This window comes from Colobus angolensis, unplaced genomic scaffold (assembly GCF_000951035.1).
Source record: "Colobus angolensis palliatus isolate OR3802 unplaced genomic scaffold, Cang.pa_1.0 Scaffold244, whole genome shotgun sequence".
In the NCBI taxonomy this organism is placed as follows: Eukaryota; Metazoa; Chordata; class Mammalia; order Primates; family Cercopithecidae; genus Colobus; species Colobus angolensis.
The window spans coordinates 2,290,844-2,310,662 of NW_012115644.1; the positions used below are offsets into that span (position 1 = coordinate 2,290,844).

Genomic DNA, 19,819 nt, shown 5'->3' on the forward strand with positions numbered 1-19,819 from the left:
TTGGGCTTTATTTGTTCCTTTCCCTTGAATTCTGTGCTATTGAAGCTTGGAGCCACTTTCCTCTTCCAGAAGAAAGTGCATTAAACCCTCCAATCTACTTCGCTCAGGTAGGAACAGGTTCTCCCCAATAATCTGAACCAAATGAAAATTCAGTGGTAAATGGCTAAACAGCTCAAGAGTCTTGAATGCCTGTGTTCTGAAGATTTTTCCATTTTGTTGAGGTTCCCATGATCTTTTAAGGTCCGCATTCCTTTGCAACCTCAGAATCAAAATCAGCACAGTAGGAATGAAGCTGCTTCATGTCCTCAGGGACAGAGCTTTCAAGGCAGAAGTACACTGAGTTTCACAGTAACAGAAAGGGGTGAAGGATCGCTGTTGCAAAGGAGCAACAGTGTAGAAATCTTCAGTATCCTAAGGCAATCACAGCAGAGCCCAGGTGGATACTTACACATGCATTAGGTCACTGTCAGTGTGGGGATGTTCCTGTTTGACCTGAGGTGTTACAATAGCTGGATGAGGGATGCCAGTTGTGTGGGGACCAGGAGGACCGGGAATCATATGATGGGAAAACCTAAAAGAAGGAAAGAGAAGAAAACAATGTACTACCGGCTGTTGCAGCAAAAGCTAGATGGAATTTCAGAGCAATCCACTAACTGCTACTGACTAAGAATAAAAACACATCTTTATGCACAGAAACATTCACTATAAATTAGAGTGGGCTGATAATTATTTTTTTCTTTCTATATTAGGGTGGAAATATTTATAATTATTTCCTGTAGTTTTTTCAAATTAATAGTAGAATCTGACATTTTTCCTAGGAGGGCTGTAGGCCATGAGATTAAAAAAAAAGTGAACCATTTTTCTTGCAAAGCAATTTTGAAATGGGAATTTCACTAAAAGTAATTATTGGAAATATAACACTTTATTTAAGACTTAGCTTTTTAAATGCTTTTTAAATGAAAGCAAAAGACATCATATTTTAAAATCTCTGCCTGTATTCCTAAGTAAACCATCACAATGAGAATTTTCTCATATTATTGGCTTTCTCATCCATATTAGGAGGGAACAACTGAGAAAATGGATAGGAATCCCATTTAATAAGGTTTCCATTAACATCATCCAAAATGATTTTCTGTGCAGAAATACACTAATGTTTCAGAGATCTCATCTTATGGAAAACTGGTAAGAGAAATAAGGAGAACAATTTAAAGGGAGGATAAAGTTTTGCATCAAGGTTAAAAACTACACTTGCCAAAGGCTTTTTCCCCAAGTACACTTGGACAGCATAAAAAAAAAAATCTTAAAATATCCACCACCAGCCAACACAAAGGAGGGAAACTGCCATGCAAGAAAAATAAAATAAAGACAGTACTTTCAATAAGTTCTCTAGATAAATTTGGATATGTTTTAGAAATTTTTGCTTTTCAAACTGTTTTAAAGTAAACATTTAATTCAGCAAGAACAACATTCTCGGGTCTTTCATCACAGCCTATACAATTAATTTCCTCTTCTTGAAAGGAACTCTGCTAGAATATATATTTTTCAAAAACAAATTTTAAAATATGAAGAAAGCATGGTAAAAATACAAATATTTGACCAAATAATGAGGCTTTGCTAAATGTATTACTTGCAAAAATACATGATGCTAGTTATTTGCCTGTGAGAATTCTATCATCAGATAGTTCTTACGATGTTAAAAAGTATAAAAATATGTTTTAAGGGGAAGGATATTAATTCCGCCTCCTCCCACAATCAGCTACATTTACAACTCACTGAAAAAAAAATTTTTTTTAAAGCTGTAATTCACCACAGAAACTTTGAAAACTATATCCATATAAAAAAGACATATTCACAACCAGTTAATAACCCACCAGTTTGACTTCCGGCACAATAATGCTAGCTCCCTTGACAAAGCCACACCGAACACACAGAGGATGCACCCCAAATGTGTGTGTACATCAAGCACAGGGCACAGAGCCAGCCTCTCCAGAAGCAAAAGCATCATACACAGCAGCTTCTCGGTGCGGCGCGGCAGGCCTCCCGAGCTCCGCTGGCACGACCATGTCCACACAGGGCCTGATTCACACACTAGGACGCACACCCTGTATGGCCTGCCAGCCTGTCCGCACTGTTCTGTCTCCTCTGACAGCCTCCGTCCAGGAAGACTCTAGACTATCTGGGCATTTTCAAACACTGCCGCATCAAACTGATACAACTTTCCACAAAGGAAGCAAATTATAGAGCTGAGACCAAACCAGTTTTATCCTCCTCCCTTACCCCACCCCCGGCATATTTTGAATCAAACTCTTCCTTCTAATGTCCGCTTTCCGGACAGTTTCCATCCCACAGTCAGGCGGCCATGAATTCGTTTGGAGGCAACGCTTTCCAGGGAGGCTGAGTCCATCCCCCGATGGTGTGGCTGGTCCAGCCGGGGCATAGCACAGAGCTCCTACCCGGGACTCTCTGACACCTAGTGTGGGAGCCAGGCACACTGCACAGACAGACACATGGCTGAGGTATGCACCCTCCTAGCCAACCAAAAGGCAAGCAGAGGCGCACAGGATGCAAGCACGAGAAGAGCACCTTGTCCTCGAGCGCCCCGGTTTCCACCTCCACCTACCTGGACATGGAAGTGTCGACTGACAGTGAGGATGGGTAGGGTTGCCTGAATCCACCCGTGATGGGATATACAGGCTGACCTTGCCTGAGGTCACAGAAGAAAGGAACCCATCAATGACAAAACACGAGTTACCAACCAGTAGTAAGAGTTGGATGAGGGGAGAAGAGGGAGATATTCAAACAGAATCTTGTGGAAGTATTATAGACCCTGGCATTGTTTCAGATATGTAACCGTTCCCCTTCCTCACCCTCCACCCAATCAAAGCGTCATTTGCCTTGAAAGAAATCTCCCACCCTCAACTTTGAAATAAACCGTCCGCGAATTATGTCTCTTTTATCCCATCCCCTCTCCCAATCCCATTAATGCTTTGAACAAAGTAAGCACTTAAATGTTTACTGAATGTAACAGAACCCTGAGAACAGTGAAATATTCCTTTCAGAGAAGGAGCTGAGTGACTTCTTTATCTGAATATTTGAGAATTTCAGGCAAGGGAAGAAAGAAAATAAAATTGTATATTTATATAAAAATAAACAGTTTAACAACACTGTACCTTTTCCCCCATATACACGTTAAAGTCAAGAAATAAAAGACTAATTCACTGGAATTATTTTCTCTCCATCCTGAGAAGTCCATTTTTCCCCGTGTTCTTTCTACATCTCTCATTTTTCATTTACATAGACTTTATTTCCAGCTGCCAGTGGTATGATTCAGCACAGGACTATTGCCCCTAAGTCGCTAAGTTCAGACAGAATAATTGATCTAGCTTTGAAAGTGTATGCATACTCAATTAAATTCAAGCAGTTACTAAGAGATGTAATGCTAGGAGGGGAGAGAGAGAGAGAGAGAGAGTAAGAGAGGAAGCTGGACTGTCCATGGCAGGATTACCCTTCCTAGCTGAAAAAGGCTAATGCAAGGATGTCCAGGTAGGGAGATGGGGGACAATGACATGGGGGCTGTGATATAGAGAGTCAAGTGGAAAAAAGAGAGAAACAATTGCTAGAGTTGAGCATTATTTCTATGGAGTGAGAATTGGGGAGGGAAGAGTGGAGAGAGTATGGGAGTGGGAGGAGGAAACGTTGTGGGCTAATCATAAAATAATAAAAATAGGCTATACTATGTTATTCTTCCTTCCCAAAATATATTTCCTTCACCTTCATAATTGAAAAGATTTTGGAGGCAGCAGTAAGCATATTTTTAGAAACAAACAACAAAATAAAGAGCATTAGCATTTATATTCAGAAAAAAAGAAGGCCCCCAAATCAGTTTTTTACTACTCTGAACTCAAATTGGACGCTTACTTCATTAACATCCCAAAAATGCTCTTATATTGTTGAATTTCTCTCTAGTTATTTTTGTCATTTACCTTACTTGCCCACTTACAAGCAAAGGTAGACATTAAATGTGTCTAAATTCATTTCTGAAAAATATAAGTTGTTCATAAAAAAACCTAGAAAAGAAAAACCACACTGAGTACTAACTTTGTACAGGCATAGCAAATGCCCAAAGCCACAAATGGAATCCATAAAACTATAAGCTTCAAAGCAAATGCTACAGTCATTTTCTACCCGTATTAGCAATCAGATCAATCCATTTCAAAGTCTGTATGTTTTCTAATCTTTTAAATTGAAATGAAAAATGAATAAAGTTAGCACCTTGCTTGTTGATGTGAAATTTTCTCAACTCCACAAGTGTTACCAATCATAAATCTAATTTCCATGAACGCAAAGTGGAGGAACATGTGTTCAAATGCCTGGCTGAGGGGTACAGCAAGGTTCTTACCAGCCAAGAGGTGGGGTGATCTGTCCAACACCACCCGGAGACAGGGGATAAAAAGTAGGGATATCAGGAGCTGGAGGATGTCTGGACATGCCTGTTAAACAGAACAGAGAGGTATTATTTGCACATTCACAGGATATTTAACCAGAAACGCAACTACATGTTTTATACCATTCAAACTTAAGGTTCAGAATGAAATAATATTTATTCACCAGAGCCAAAGAACAGGAGTCAATTTGTTAGCTTTTCTCAAGATTTCAATATCTGGGAAAACTGGGCCTTCAGACAGTATTATCCTAAGGAACTCAAAAGGAGTAAAGATGCTGCTAGTAATACAATCATCAAAATAGACTTTTAAATTATTTATTTTGCCCTCAATATTTCACATTATTTAAGAAAATGGTAGACAATTGTTTTGTATAGAATGAGAATGTGTTTTTTTTGTAGAATGGAAAATGACAGCCCTTCATAAGTAGATGGCTTGCCATGGTGTTCAAGGATTAGGTAAATTGCCATTTTTGTATTTTCATTGGTTTCCTTATGGACACACCGATTTGGGAAATGTGACACCTCAGAGGATCAAAGATTAATTAGGAATCATCTTCAGCCCCATAATGGTCACACTTGATATGATTCATTTGGTCTCTGTCTAAGCTCTTCAATGAGTTGAGTCCTCTGGGCTGCAAGGTCAAGCTGTTCTGGATTAGCTGAATTCCACAGAAAATGAGAGTGCCACCAAATTGGTTCTTGAGCTCACACTCCCTGGAGTACACTGCCCTGAAACTGTGAAAACCACCTAAAGATTATATGTAATCCCAGTCCCAAGTGACATCCCTTCATACCTTACCCTACGTACAGAAGAAAAAAAATGACAAGACAAATGCATAAAATGTAAAATATAAAAACTTAGATTCAATGTTTTTGGGGGAAAGTGATTCGGAACAGAAAAAAGCCAGAGATGTGTCTTCACGTAGCTAATGATGGCTTTAAAAGACCACTTCCATATACAAGCACAAATTCCAAGGTTTAACACCCAGATTATACGTTTAGTGACTGTAAATATTACATACTGGCTAATCTGTGGAATTAGACGAGTACGTGGAAGATGTTTCTTAAATATTCTGCTTTTTACTATTTAAAGTGCCTAGGAATTTCATTTGGATCTTAAAGATATTGAAAGCCTTCAAATTGGGAATGACAAGAAGTACTGTCTTGAAAGTTGGTGTTAATTCAACTTTGAAGTTAGAATGAACTATTTCTCAATTCTTACAGAAAGTAGGTGGGAAGGAAAAAAGTTCTTTAATCTCTCAAGAGAGGGCTTACCTTAAATCATCTCATGTTTTGCTGTTTTTTAAATAATGGTCTCAAATCTCCTTTATTTAAAAAAATCGTTTTTGTTAGAAATACTGACTCTTTTGGTTACAGCGGAACATAAATTTTTTACCCTAGGATTTTTGGGGGGTGGGAGAGTTTGCAGTGGTGATTCTTGACATACCAGAATCACTGAGGTGGTTTTTCAACTTGCTGTCCCCTTAACTCTGAGATCCAGATACCACCCCAGATCTCAGGGTCTGTAAGGGGATTGCTCACTCGTGGGGGAAACAAAATCAAAGCAATACAACTTGACCAACCCTGAAAAACAGAAACTTAGTGAAAATTTCAATGTTCTGTACTTGAAAATTGTAGCGGTCACAGACTACCTGAATTATTCACTTTATTTTATTTTATTTTATTTTTGAGACAGTCTCGCTCTGTCACCCAGGCTGGAGTACAGTGGCACAATTTCAGCTCACCACAACCTTCACCTCCCAGGTTCAAGCGATTCTCCTGCCTCAGTCTCCCGAGCAGCCAGTATTACAGGTGTGTGCCACCACGCCTGACTAATTTTTATATTTTTAGTAGAGATGGGGCTTCGCCATGTTGGCCAGGCTGATCTTGAACTCCTGACCTCAGGTGATCTGCCCGCCTCGTCCTCCCAAAGTGCGGAGATTACAGGCATGAACCACTGTGCCTGGCTCTGAATTATCTACTTTAATTCCTCTATTTCACAGGCATGGAAATTGAGGTCTAGAGAGGCTAAGTGACTGTTAAGGAATCTGTTTTCTGTCCTGAACTTTTGTCACTGGGACATACAGCGGTAACTTGCTTGCAGTCATATGTCTTTAAGCTTAAACTCTTACTCTCCATGCTACTCCATCTTCTAAACATGCTTAGAACACAGCAGTAGTGATACTGTTCAGAAGTGATTCAACAGAACAAAAAATGCCAACTAGTTGGGTTTCACTCTTCTGCTAGAAGGAAGAAGGAAGGAACTAGAGGGCAGGTCCTATGCTAGGCGTTTGACTGTTATCTATAGAAATTCTACTCTTCTTTCAAATGTTCTTCTCATAGGCAATTTTCTCTAACTTACAGCTCTGAGAAATCTTTTCCTTTGAATCTACAAGTTTTTTATTTGTACTTTTAATGTGGTACTTGGGATGCTCTTCATTTTGTTTTATTAGTCTGTGAAAATGATTTCCTGCATGAGCTTATATACTGCTTGGAGAAAAAGATCACATTTTACCAATTTATGTATCAAACCATGGTTTTCTGCAGAGAAGCCTCTCAGTTAACATTTCTGACCAACTGAACAAACAAACAAGTGAAGTCAGAAGTATTAAAACAGATCCATTCCATATGCTGGGTCAATATCCTCAATCATTTGGCATGTACATGCAAATACATGATGTGGCTTACGTCATGTGAGCAGAAAGTGGATCTGGGTTTTCTAAATAGGTCACCATCCTTTAAAAATCCTATTTCCAAAGAGTCTCAGAAGTGTGTGTCTCTCCACCAACAACTATGCCACTGAAGACACATTTCACATCATTTTTTTAAAGTTTATTTTTTATTTATTTAATTTTTTTAGAGCTGAGGGGATCTCACTCTGTTGCCCAGGCTGGCCTCAAACTCCTGGCCTCAAGCGATCCTTGCTTCAGCCTCCGGAGTAGCCGGGATTACAGGCATGAACCACATTGTGCCCAGCACATTTCACATCATTTATTCAATTAGTATTTATTGAACACTTACTATGTGCTGGAGGATATACTCAGCATAGCCTTTAAGATTTTTAAACTTTTATAGGTAACTACTATAGACATAGGTGAAATAATACTGAAGTCAGACTATATGGATATACTGCTCACTAGCTATGTATTTTTGAGGAAGTTATTCAATTGCTACTGTTTTATAAAAACAGAATAGGACTGTTGTGAAGAATAAATGCATTAATATATGTACTACGGAAAAGTGCCTGGTGCAAAAGTATAAGTATTTCCTAAAAGTGCTTTACTTTTGATATTTTTACCAGACTCATAATGAGAAAATTAGCATTAACGTACTTTCCCTTACACACACACACACACACACACACACACACACACTCGTGAAAACTAATGTGTTCCCTAATAGGAAATTAACCTGGAGTTGTTTTTCCACCAGTGAGAACGAGTTCTGCTGGCAAACACTTTATATTTACGCGATAGTTCTACCTACGGTTAAAATGTGAATATGATACTCTTTGGTTGCTTTTTTCTGGCTGAGGCGGAGGGGATGGGGAAAGATACAGCTAACTAGTAGTCTATTATCATCTTTGAAACCAGCAGCTCTGGCCTCAGTACCATCATGCACTAACCAGCTGAGCTCACGATATATCCCAAAAGGCAGGAGAGAAAAAGAATTAAAAGCAAGAGATATAGAAAGCTTATTTTCTTTGCAACAAAAGTACCCAACTGGAATGATACAAACTCAGTATCATGAAAGTGAGTGCTTTTTTCAAAGTGGAGTTTATATATCTCCAGAAGTACGTGATGATAAGGAACACAAAGCCCGGGATAAAACAGGATCTTTATATTAAAACAAGCATAAATAGTGCACGGACCAGAATACAAAAATCACACCAATCTTTAGAACAAAATAAAGACCGAAGAAACTGCAAACAGACAACTTCTGGTGATGACCATTAGTCCCTTCTCTGTAGTTCTGGTGAGTTTGTTTAAAAAAAGTTTGAGAAGCAATGATATAACTTACAATTACTCAAAACAAGGTAGGGTGGCAGTAACAGATGGAAACAGAAGAGAAACTATAACTGTAATTGAGAGCCAGTTATAAACTTAACTCTTTAAAAAACTGAACCGTCCTATTATTCTTGAAAGAAAAACTACTGAACTATGATTGATTTATTATTCTTTTTAAAAAGTTAATGTTTCAAAGAGTTTCAAACAGGACCTAGGACAGGGTAAGCACTATTTAATTGTTAAATAAATAATTAACAACTAAGTAGGTTCCCAGACGTGCACACCCTGCTCGGACGCTAGTCCGAGACCCACGTGTTTCAGTGGCCTACCTCCTGTCTCCCCTTGGGTATCTCACAGACACTTCAAATTCACCATGACCACGACCAAGACGGGTCCTCCCTCTCAAACTCAGTCTGCTTCCTGAGACCCCTATCTTAATTCCCTTTCTCACTATACAGCCATAGACCTGACTCTTGGACATTCCTAATTTTTTGGAGGCTCTTGATTAAAGGAAGCAGGGTGGAGGAAGGACTGAGGATAAAAAATAAAACAGAGGCAAACCTGGAAATGTATGCATAAGTGGTTCTCACCTTTTCAAAGTACTCAGACTACTCAAGTCTAGTGCACTAGTAACTAAGTCCTCAAATAAGCATTCTGTTTTAACAATGAAGGGAAATGAAAGCGTTAAGTATTTAATCTAGAAGTGTTCACCAGTAGTGGAAAGAACACCCAGCCTCTATGCCACTCTTTTTCACACAGTCATTAAATTTTATTATCCATTGTAAGTCCCAGAAAGGGATGGACAAAAGGGTAAAATGTAGGCAGGGACAAATTTTACCCCTTTACGTTCTCTGCCTTCACATTTTTTTAAATCTTTTATTTTGAACTTTCAAAGACCCTGTAGAAGTCCAAGTGTGCATGTGCATGCAAAGAGAAATGAGCTACCCTGAGAGCAAATCCACCCTTGAGGTTTGCCCTGAGTGATGGGACCAGAAGGCTTGGTGGACCAGAGCTCTCTATCCTATTCCCAACTCGTACCTGCACACATCAGGCAGAAACAGGATGTTTTAATTTTGCAGACCTCTTGTACTATATATTTTTTCTATAAACAAAGTAGAAGCAAATATTAACACAGAGGCATAAAATAAGATTCATGATTTTTGGACTTTAAATAGAGGTTTTATACATCAATGATTATTTAGAATATGTAACCTAGTGCTGGTAAATAAAAGATGAAACACCATAGGGACATAATGGAATAACCAAAAAAGATTCAAAAGAATAACATCTGAAGTAAAAATCTCCTACTTTCCCCATTCCTATTCTAAAATTACCAGCATCAACATGTTGTACATGCTGAAATAAATGAATATTGTAGAGTACTGAATTTTTAGTATATTTGCATAATCTATTGGTTTACATAGTGAATGAAAGATTTTCAGAGCTGTCACCTGTGGCCCTGCTATGCTTTTCTTCTGCTTTTTAATAATGAATAATACATGTAACAAATTCTTGTGTGTTTCTAAAGAATTGCTATCAAATGAATTACTCTTGTCTTGTTCTGATCCACCCAGTGATATGGAGACCAGAGTCTGGAGGGTCACTCAGGCTGATGAGACTTGGCTCTTCATTTAGCAAAAAAGGCTGGGAAAGACAGGGACTCTCACCTTGTTTGGAGTTGACATCTGATGGGATGTGTGACGGGTGTGATCCTGGAGAAAAGTGCTCGTCACTGTAAGTGATGAGGGGGGTGAGAGGATGGACCGCATGGGATGGCTGCACCACGGGCACTTTATTTGACTGCAAAGTAACCACAAGGTCAACAGTTAATATGGATGCTCAGCTCCAGTCTTTTCTCCCAAAGAAAAAAAATCACACAGCAGCAGTAACCAGTCATCGACATAACCCAAGAATCACCTTCAGACCTGGACAAGTGGAATTGTCTCTTTTAGAATTTTTCTCAATTTTTCCATGGTAAATACTTCTCAAATATATGACTATGTCACTGCTATTCATGAGTTATCAGTTATTTCACCAGTGCCTCTTCAGAGATTTAGGTTGATCACTACTCTTCCATATGGCATGAATTTCAGTACACATCTATTTACCCTCTCTTTTAGATTATTTTCTTAGGTTAAGTCAATAAAGAGCGAATTAGAGCAAAATTTACCAATGTTTTACAACATTTGTATTCATTACATATGTCTGGCACAAAAAGTAAAAAGCTGTTCCGTGAGCAAATAAATGAATAAATATTGCCAATTTGAAGGACAAAATTTTAAACCCAGTAAATATAAATTTCCTATACTGATATCCCCTCAGCTTATAGAATTCATAATTCTATCGTTGTACATCTTTAAGAACCATGTTACACCATTCTTTCAAGTTTTATAGCTTTGTCAATCAAACACGACTAGCCATTATGCTTTGGCCCTCCTCAGTTCATCTTCTGCTTCTCTAGTTTCCATAAATATTAATTGATAAAAAGGAATTTCCAATCTTGAGTTGAACTGCGTAACATGAAATACTGCCTTTTCTTTTTTTTTTTTTTTTTGAGATGGAGTTTCACTGTGTCGCCCAGGCTGGAGTGCAGTGGCGCAATCTCAGCTCACTGCAACCTCTGCCTTCCGGGTTCAAGTGATTCTCCTGCCTCACCCTCTGAAGTAGCTGGGACTACAGGCATCCGCCACCACACTCAGCTAATTTCTTTTTGTATTTTTAGTAGAGACAGGGTTTCACTATGTTGGCCAGGCTGGTTTTGAACTCCTGACTTCGTGATCCATCCACTTTGGCCTCCCAAAGTGCTGGGATTACAGGCATGAGCCACCATGTCCAACTGAAATACTTCTTTAATAATATTTTTAATTGTTAAAATTGTATATTTTAACACATTTTATATGTCTTATACTTGTTTACAAACATTTATTATTTAATTTGGAAGTCAACAGTCACACTTTTTAATTCAAGTTATCTAATTGAACTTCATCAATTTGAAATCTGTGATCACTTTGGTTACAAAGTTAAGATTGTTCCTACCCAACCCAAAAGTGCTTACTAAGTGATTAAAAAGTATAAAGAAGGCTTAAGTAGGTTTAACCTAACTAATAAAAATCACTTATTTATTATTTATTTTCATTGATATGGCATAGCTATAGAAATTCTGTGGTATAGGTAAAATTCTGATATCCGTATAAAAGGTAGAATGATCAAATTTGGATAACTGGGATATCCATCACCTCAAACATTGTATTTTCTTTGTGCTGTGAACATTAAAATTCTTCCCTTCTAGCTATTAATAATCTATTGTTAGCTATAATTTCTCTACTGTACATACTACAACTTATTCCTTCTATCTAATTGTATTTTTATACCCATTAACAACTTCTCTAGGGGGATCATTTTAAAGAGACTCAATAACCCCTTCACCAAATAAAAAGGGACTCAAAGCAATTATATACCTGTTAAAGGTGTTTGTTTCTGATTTTAAGCTAATCTAACAATTAAAGCAGTTGCAGGAAAATCTCTACTTGAAAACACTATCGTAACGGGTAACATGAATTTAAGAGAAACTGAACAGATCATTATGTGCAATTCACTAGTTCAGACATGTCTTCATCATAATTAGTTTGCATTAGTAAGATCGTACTATATTATTGACTAAAATGCATGTGAAATCAGTTTTCTCCTGAAGCAAATATTCACATTTTTTAAAAATTTGAGGAAGTGCCTAAAACTGCACAATGTGAACTGCTTAAAATGTAAGTCCACATCTGAATGGTTAAGAGGGCCCCCACAAAACACTTGTGTATGGTGGCTCTACCCATGATGTACATTAATTTTGAACTTAATATTTTTTACAAATTAGGCATAAAAAATATGTGGCTCCAATGGGAAGGACCCCCCTCAGGAAAATTAGAAATAATTACCCTAGTAATTCTCCTTATACCCTATCATTACAACCTCCATCCAAAAAAAACTTTCGGGGGGGGGAAAAAAAGCAAAGGAAAAAAAAACACACTTTTTTTGGAAAATGATACAATTTCCATACCAGATTTTCCCTATTTTATAATTATCAGCTCTTCGTTAATGGCAAAACTTGCATAGCTCATATAGCTCTTGGCATACATTAAATAGAGCGCCATTATCAAAGCCACACGATTTTTCTCTACACACCTCAGCACAAACATCTATGCATATAAATGTGTAAAAGGTTAAACAAATCTTTTAATGCTTTTCAAGTGTTAATGATGCAGTTTCCCAAATAACAGAATAAGCTTCTTAAATACATGGAATTTAGAATGCTAGAAGTGGGGGTGCGTAGACGTGGGGATAGGAGGAGGTTATTATAAACTCTTTTTAAAATGGAAACAGAAATCTCAACACCCAAATGTTAAAATGAATAGATTTCAAATATACTTTAGAATAATAGCTTTTAGTTTCATTTTGAAATTCTCATAAATAAGCATAACTGCTGAACAATCTACAAAGGTATTTTCTTAGGGTACTTATAAAGAGTAAACACTGCGGAAATCTTCTGGATATATTATTTTTTCCAGAGCACCACCTTAAGGAACTTGCATTAGCAGGCAGCATCTTCTTAATGTCTGACCTATCCCTCCAGTCATATAGCTCAGAATCTGGTGCCATGAATTTTTGCTAAATTATGCTATCCTTGCTCTCCTCTTAATTTTACGGTTTTCAACACAGATTTGCTTTCCTGTGGGAAGGAGATAAGAAGCCGAGGATTTTAATTTAAGCCTGGCCTTGTCTTATATTTTGCAAGATGGATAGCGAAGGCAGTACTAGTAGGTGTGTTAAAGCCAACAAGGATTATGTCCATTTTTGTGGCCAAATAATAAAAGTAATATGAAATTTCAATAGCATGTGTGAGCAGAATTCCAAGGGTTATGGTTTGCTTCCCACCAACCATCTCCACTACATATATAAACAGAACAAAGTGAATTCCAACTTACACTGCAGATATGTGGCACATTGTCATCACAGTCAAGAGTCCTCAGCCCACAAATCTGCGGGTTTCCTCTGATTTCAGGAGTTACTGCCCCTTGACACTACGTGCATACACAAAGTAAGAACCCTGGCAGTGCTTCTTTGGTTAAGTTTTGAGACAGTCAGTATAACCATTCTTAATTCCATTCATTTAATCTCCTAATAAAATGTGGTATGTATTTTCCTGTGGGGAGTAGGTAAGGGGAAGAATAATCAACCAACTATCTAAGTGTTTGTAGACAAATTAAGTGGCTACATTATATGCAGAGTTATACATGCCCGTGTGCATTTGTATTTATTAAGCACCTAAAATGTTCCAAGCACTATTCTAGCACCAATGACCAACACACAGATAAGGTCTCTAACTCACGCAGTTTACTTTCTGGGGCTCTGGAAGTGGGATCAAGCAGCAGAGGGTGGGTATTGTAAACAACGAATATGTAAAAGAAAAAAAAAAGACAAGCAAAATCTGAAAAGGCAGCATCAAGTATTATGAAGAAAATGAACCTGGTGATAGGAGAAAGTATGTATCTAACTACATGCCTTTGTATTATGTTTAAGCTCTAAGAAACCTAAAGTACATTTAGTAGCTTATTTTAGCTCCATATTTTAATTTTACAGACTGGAAGCTGAGAAACAGAGGTCATCAGGGAATGGGTGGGTCAAGTCAGGACTACTGTACAAAATAGTACAGCCCTGCTCACTACACAACTCCAGTAACACAAGGACACTTTGAGTACAACCAGAATGAACCCCCTGGGCTGCCCAATACAGTGGAATCAAGCAGCAGAGAAATTCGATCCTTTTGGCTCTCACTCTGTGCTGGGTACTGTATACATAGTAAGTACCTCAGGGAATAGAACTCAAGTCTCCCGATTCCTACTCAGGTGCTTTCTCTACTATACTTCTTGCTGTAAGGGAGGGAAGGAGGGAGAAAGGATAAAAATCACCTTGTTTTTTCATTCACAGATACAATCAGGTAAGTCTTAGCTTCCAGCTGAGAATCACCAGGTAGTCCTAATGTGTGCTGTTTCATTATCCCAGGGTAACAGGATGCATAGGTACTCCAGCTTTACAAGATACCTGGCAGCCCTAAGTCACCCCAAATTCTCCACTTCTGCTCAGAGGTTCAGTGACTTGTTTAAGCTCACAAGGCAGTAAGAGGCCAAAACCCTCTGGTTTCTGATTCCAACTGCACATTCTTTAATCTCAGGCAGGTAAGATTGGTGGGTGAGCCAAGGAAAAGATGAAAACAGTAGATACTTAAAAAAAAAAAAAAAGAAAAAGAAAGAAAACGGAGAAAATATCAAGGATGGCTGTTCAGGGAGAAGCTTGAAACCCTTTCTTAAATTTGCAAATCACCATCAGGCCAACCTACCCACATAATACATAGTAATTATAGCAATTAATACTTATCAACTGCTTACTGTGTGCTAAGCACTTTATCCTCACAACAGCTTTGAGGCAGGTGCTATTATTATCCCCTTTTAAAGATGAGGAAACAGGCACAGAGAAGAAAATATTCTTGAAGGGTATGTGCCCTAGCAAACAGCCAAGCCAGGATTCAAATGCAGAAGTCTGGCTGTAGAGGTCAAGCTCATTACCCATACATCATGTGGCCTTCCTGAAAGCTAAGTTCATAAAATCTTGGACACTGAGGTGACCATCTGGGCCACACCTGACAGCATGTGACATCTATGAAATGGCTGTGTGGTCTCTGTCCCAGGCACAGGAATCACTTCAGACAAAGAAGCACCTCAGCAGAAGTGGTTAGAGCTATGGAAACTCAACTGCAGCCTTTCTCTCCAGGACTGGAAAACATTCCAAGGAAGCTTGGTTGGCTGCCACCCAGGCTGGTCCCTGCAGGTAAGGACCTCTTTGGCATCACAGCCAATAAAACCCACACCTCCTGTGGACACGAAGTGGGTGCCACTTAGGGATCCTGAGAGCCACCCCCAAAGCAGCATTCCCAGAAATGACCCACTCACCGCTGGCAGAAATTGAAGGTGTCATGAAAGCTGTTAGCCTCAGAGGATGTGGTTCTGGGAAGAACAAAAAGGTGGTTCAACTCCCTACTGGCTAAGGCCTGGGGCCTCCTGGTAAGAGGAGTAACTGGGGGAGAAACCTGCTGGCTGGGTAGCTAGTCCTCATTTTCCACATCTGCAGGTTCTAACTAAACTAAACCCAAAGTGCAGGATCTGGCTGTGCATAAAGGTCTTGAGTTTCAACTGGCTATGCATTTAATTAATAATCCTCTGGTAATAACTGAATCCAGGGGAATTTTAACACTTCAGGAATTTTCATCTGGCCTTGATTGTCATAAGGTGGCATTTTTGCTTTTCATAAACACTTCAGAAGTCTGGTACTTGTGAGATAAAGCCATGTAACTTCATGTTGCGCCTTTCCCTCCTTTTCTGAGAATCTGAGCTTCTCAAGCCTTCTCAGAAAGAGAGGCAGATTTACTCCAAAAGGATACATTGATTCTCACATCTAGACCTCAGAAATAAGGTACTGGAAATATTTCCTAAGATCCACCAAAGCCAAACACTTGCTTCAGGTCTGATGTGGCTTTCAAATCTAAGACCCCCTACTGGTGGTGATGCAGCTGCATTTTTCAGATAAGAATGAGGCTCCAGGCTCTTAAGATTCAAATCGTCCATGAGCCCAACTCTGGAGGGAAAGGGACGGTCTAGAGACCTGCACCATCATCAGACAACTGAAATGTTTTCTTAAGAGGGGAAGGAACATATCACAGGGAAAGGAATTAACACATGGGTTGCACAGTTAGTAAGTATCAGTCATTACAGCAGTGCTTTTATATACTCTGGCACTCATCCATGTAAGTAGGTATTATTACCCCATACTTATAGATGAGAAGGCTGAGTCTTTTTGAACACAGAGCTAAGCAATAATTAGTGGAGAGAGGATTTGTGCCGGCATTTGTTTGATATCGAAGTCCCCGCTCTTCCTGCCCCATACTGTTTGGTGCTCAGCTCCCCTCTCCATCTCTGTTCCAAACTACTCCCCAACCAAGTGAATGTGGCTAGCTGTGGGCTCAACTGTAATGAAGCATCTAGACAGGAAGAGTGGACCAATGGGACAAGACTGATGTCCCCAGAGTCAATGAGACTACAAACAGAATGCTGGAAGGGCTCCCTTTTAAAAAACATGGAAAACCCATATTCTCCATGTTCTCTGTAAGGTGACGAATTCCAAACACTACGTCATTTAATCCTAAAGCCACTCCTAAGTTAGGTGTTAAGATTTCTGTTTTACTGAGAAGGAAACAGGGCTCTGAGAATAATTTATTCTGGGAGCCAAAAGGAGACCCACTGTTTTCAGTAACTGGAGCCTATAAATAGAGGGAGTGGGGTTAAGGTTAGAGGCTAAGAAAAGATCAGGGTAAAGGGAAAATGACATCTAATTACGTAAAGTTGCAACATCCTATTATTTGATTGATTTCACAACACCCTCACCACACCCCTAATCATCTAAGTACTCCATTAATTTTTCATGTTGAAGAAAATACTTTGAAAATTAAGAGAAGGACCTGGAGTTATTCAAGATAAATGAGCCAAAAAACAAACTGAAACTACAATTTGCAATTCACTTACTTGTGCTATTTAGTGGTAAAATAATACAAGTAAGGCACTACAGTGGTTAATTCAGAGGTCAAATAAAGGGATGGGGCATAAGTAAAAGAAAGGACCACCAGATTCTCACCAGATTCTAAGGAGGCAAGAGGAAGACAAGGAGAAGGAGAAACAGGATGATGAGGAGGAGGAAGAGGAAGAGGAGGAGCAGGAGGAGGAGGAGGAGGAGCAGCAGCAGCAGCTGCCTGCCTGGACCACTAGCCATAGTGGTGCAGGAATTCTATGGGGTATGGAAAACTTTGCAGTGGAAGGACATGGGCAGAGCAAGAGTCCAATGGTTCATCTTTTCTGGATCACAGACATGAAAAATAAGATGAAAGTTGTGTATAAATGTTTTTATACACAAATACAATCACATATCAATGGGTTGGGGCAGAGGAGTTACAGTATCCACAGGGGAGGATAGGGAAAGAAGTGGCCCATGATCCCTAGATTTTAAAGCTGCTGCCTTACCACAGCAAATGGACAAATGGGATGGAGAGCAAAGGAAATAGTCAACAATGTGAAGAGACAACCCACAGCATGGGCAAAATTTCTGCAAACTACCCATCTGACAAGGGATTAATAACTAGAATATATAAAGAGCTCAAACAACTCAATAGGAAAAAGTGAAATAATCCCATTGTAAAATGGGCAAATGGTCTGAATAGACATTTCTCAAAAGAAGACACATGAATGGCAAACAGGTATATGAAAAGGTGCTCAACATCAATAATCATCAGAGAAATGCAAATCAAAACTACCATGTGACATCATCTCACTCCAGTTAAAATGGTTTTTATCCAAAAGACAGGTAAAACTAATGGTGTCATGGGTGTAAAGAAAAGGGAACCCTTGTACACTGCTGGTGGAAATGTAAATTAATATGATGACTATGGAGAACAGTGTGGAGTTGCCTCAAAAAACTAAAAATAGTACCACCTTATTATCCAGCAATCCCACTGCCAGGTATACTCAAAAGAAAGGAAATCAGTACATCAAAGAGCTATCTGCATTCCCATATTTGCTGAGCACTATTCACAATAGCTAAGATTTGGAATCAACCTTAGTGTCCATTAATGGATGAATGGATGGAGAAAATGTGGTATATACCCAATGAACTATTATTCAGCCACAAAACAGAATGACATCTTTGCATATGCGACAACATGGATGGAACTGGATGACATTATGTTATGTGAAATAAGCCAGGCACAGAAAGACAAATATCACATTCTCACTCATTTGTGGGAGCTAAAAATTAAAACAATTGAACTCATGGAGATACAGAGTAGAATGATGATTACCAGCAGCTTGGGATGAGGGGTGAGGGAGTGGGAATGGTTAATAAGTGCAAAAATATAGTTAGGATAAGATCTAGTTTTGATAGCTAGCACGACAAGGTGACTATAGTCAACAATAATTTATCGTAAGTTTTAAAATAACTAAAGGAGTGGAATTGGGATGTTCCTCACAATGAAATGATAGATGCTGGAGGCGACGGATACCCCAATGACCCCAACGTGATTACTACACCTTGTATGCCTACATCAAAACATCACATGTACCCCATAAATATACACACCGATTATGTACTCATAATAACTAAAATCTAGAAATTTTTAAATATCTGCTGCCTTATTGTGAGAGAAGTATTTTACCAATCCAATCACTGCATAATAACTTATTATGATTAATAAGCTGAAGTGTAGTCAGCTTGATGAAAGTAGTATTTGTGCAAGTCACTGGAAAATAATGCAAGGTAAACAAATCAATTAAGGTGAGTGAGAAGTCAGAAGCAAAAATGTTCTCTGTCTACCATGCAGAGAGCTCAGACCGGAGGCAGCATGAGGCAACCCCAGGGACTCCAGAACCAGAGAGGGAGGGCACTTTTGGGGTGGGCTGGTTCAGCGGGGGATAAATTCCAGAAAGATTTCCTCAGAACCTCATCAGCCACCAATCCTGAATAGACTCAACAAGGTTTTCTGGTGCTGGTCTGGGGACATGTTGGTTGAAAAGGCTCTCTGCCTCCACTGTCCAGGAATGGCATATTAAGAGGGAGGGACTTACCACAGCCACCACAGCCACACCTCTCTATTACTCAGTTTAGAGGGTGGAAGAGCTCTCCTTGGCATGCAGAATGTCCAGCAGGAAATGACGAATGGTCGCGCCTGAGATATGGACTCTAGATCTGTGACGGGGTTGCGGGGCTCGGCAAGCTACAGCCTGCCCAAGGTCAAGGTCAGAGAAGTCCCACAGCTACCCAGATGCGAAGTGCAGATGATCTGTTTATATGTTCAGACTGCAAATGGAGGGTGTAAAATTTCATAGGCGAAGCCAACAGACTTAAATCTAATTATTTCATATTCAAAGGGGGTGCCTTTCACGCTTAAGTTTCTATGAAAAGCATTTGCCTGATTTTAGTTTAAGTAAAACTGATTCTTATTTTAAGATCAGGTGTGAAGGATTTACAGAACAGTAACAGAAATGCTTATGTGTACGATTTTGTCCACCGAGCCTTCTCTGATTTTAATAAGTGCCATATGTATACAGTATTCTCTGCTTAAAATTGGGTGTTTTAATAAGTGAAAAGATAACATTTATGTCTACAGGGGTCCCCATTTTTCTACAGAACTTCTGAAGAGCCTTTCAGAAATCAAATGGGGAAAATACAACAAATTAATTGGGTTCAGCTACTATCAGTAAGATTGGGACTAAAAGTATGAATA

General features: G+C 39.0%; 1 protein-coding gene across 4 annotated transcripts in view; it reads right to left on the reverse strand.

Moving 5' to 3' along the window:
• LEF1 (lymphoid enhancer-binding factor 1) overlaps positions 1-19,819 on the reverse strand; it is a 119,596-nt gene that overhangs the window by 31,394 nt on the left and 68,383 nt on the right. For 3 of the 4 annotated variants that reach the window (XM_011945730.1, XM_011945731.1, XM_011945732.1), the window contains exons 4-6: positions 10,119-10,251; positions 4,400-4,490; positions 449-571 (exon numbers count right to left, since the gene is read on the reverse strand). In XM_011945730.1, the coding sequence (XP_011801120.1) occupies positions 449-571; positions 4,400-4,490; positions 10,119-10,251 (347 nt within the window). Of the gene's footprint in view, positions 1-448; positions 572-2,620; positions 2,705-4,399; positions 4,491-10,118; positions 10,252-19,819 lie in introns of all 4 variants that reach the window. The other variant, XM_011945729.1, reaches the window with a different exon arrangement.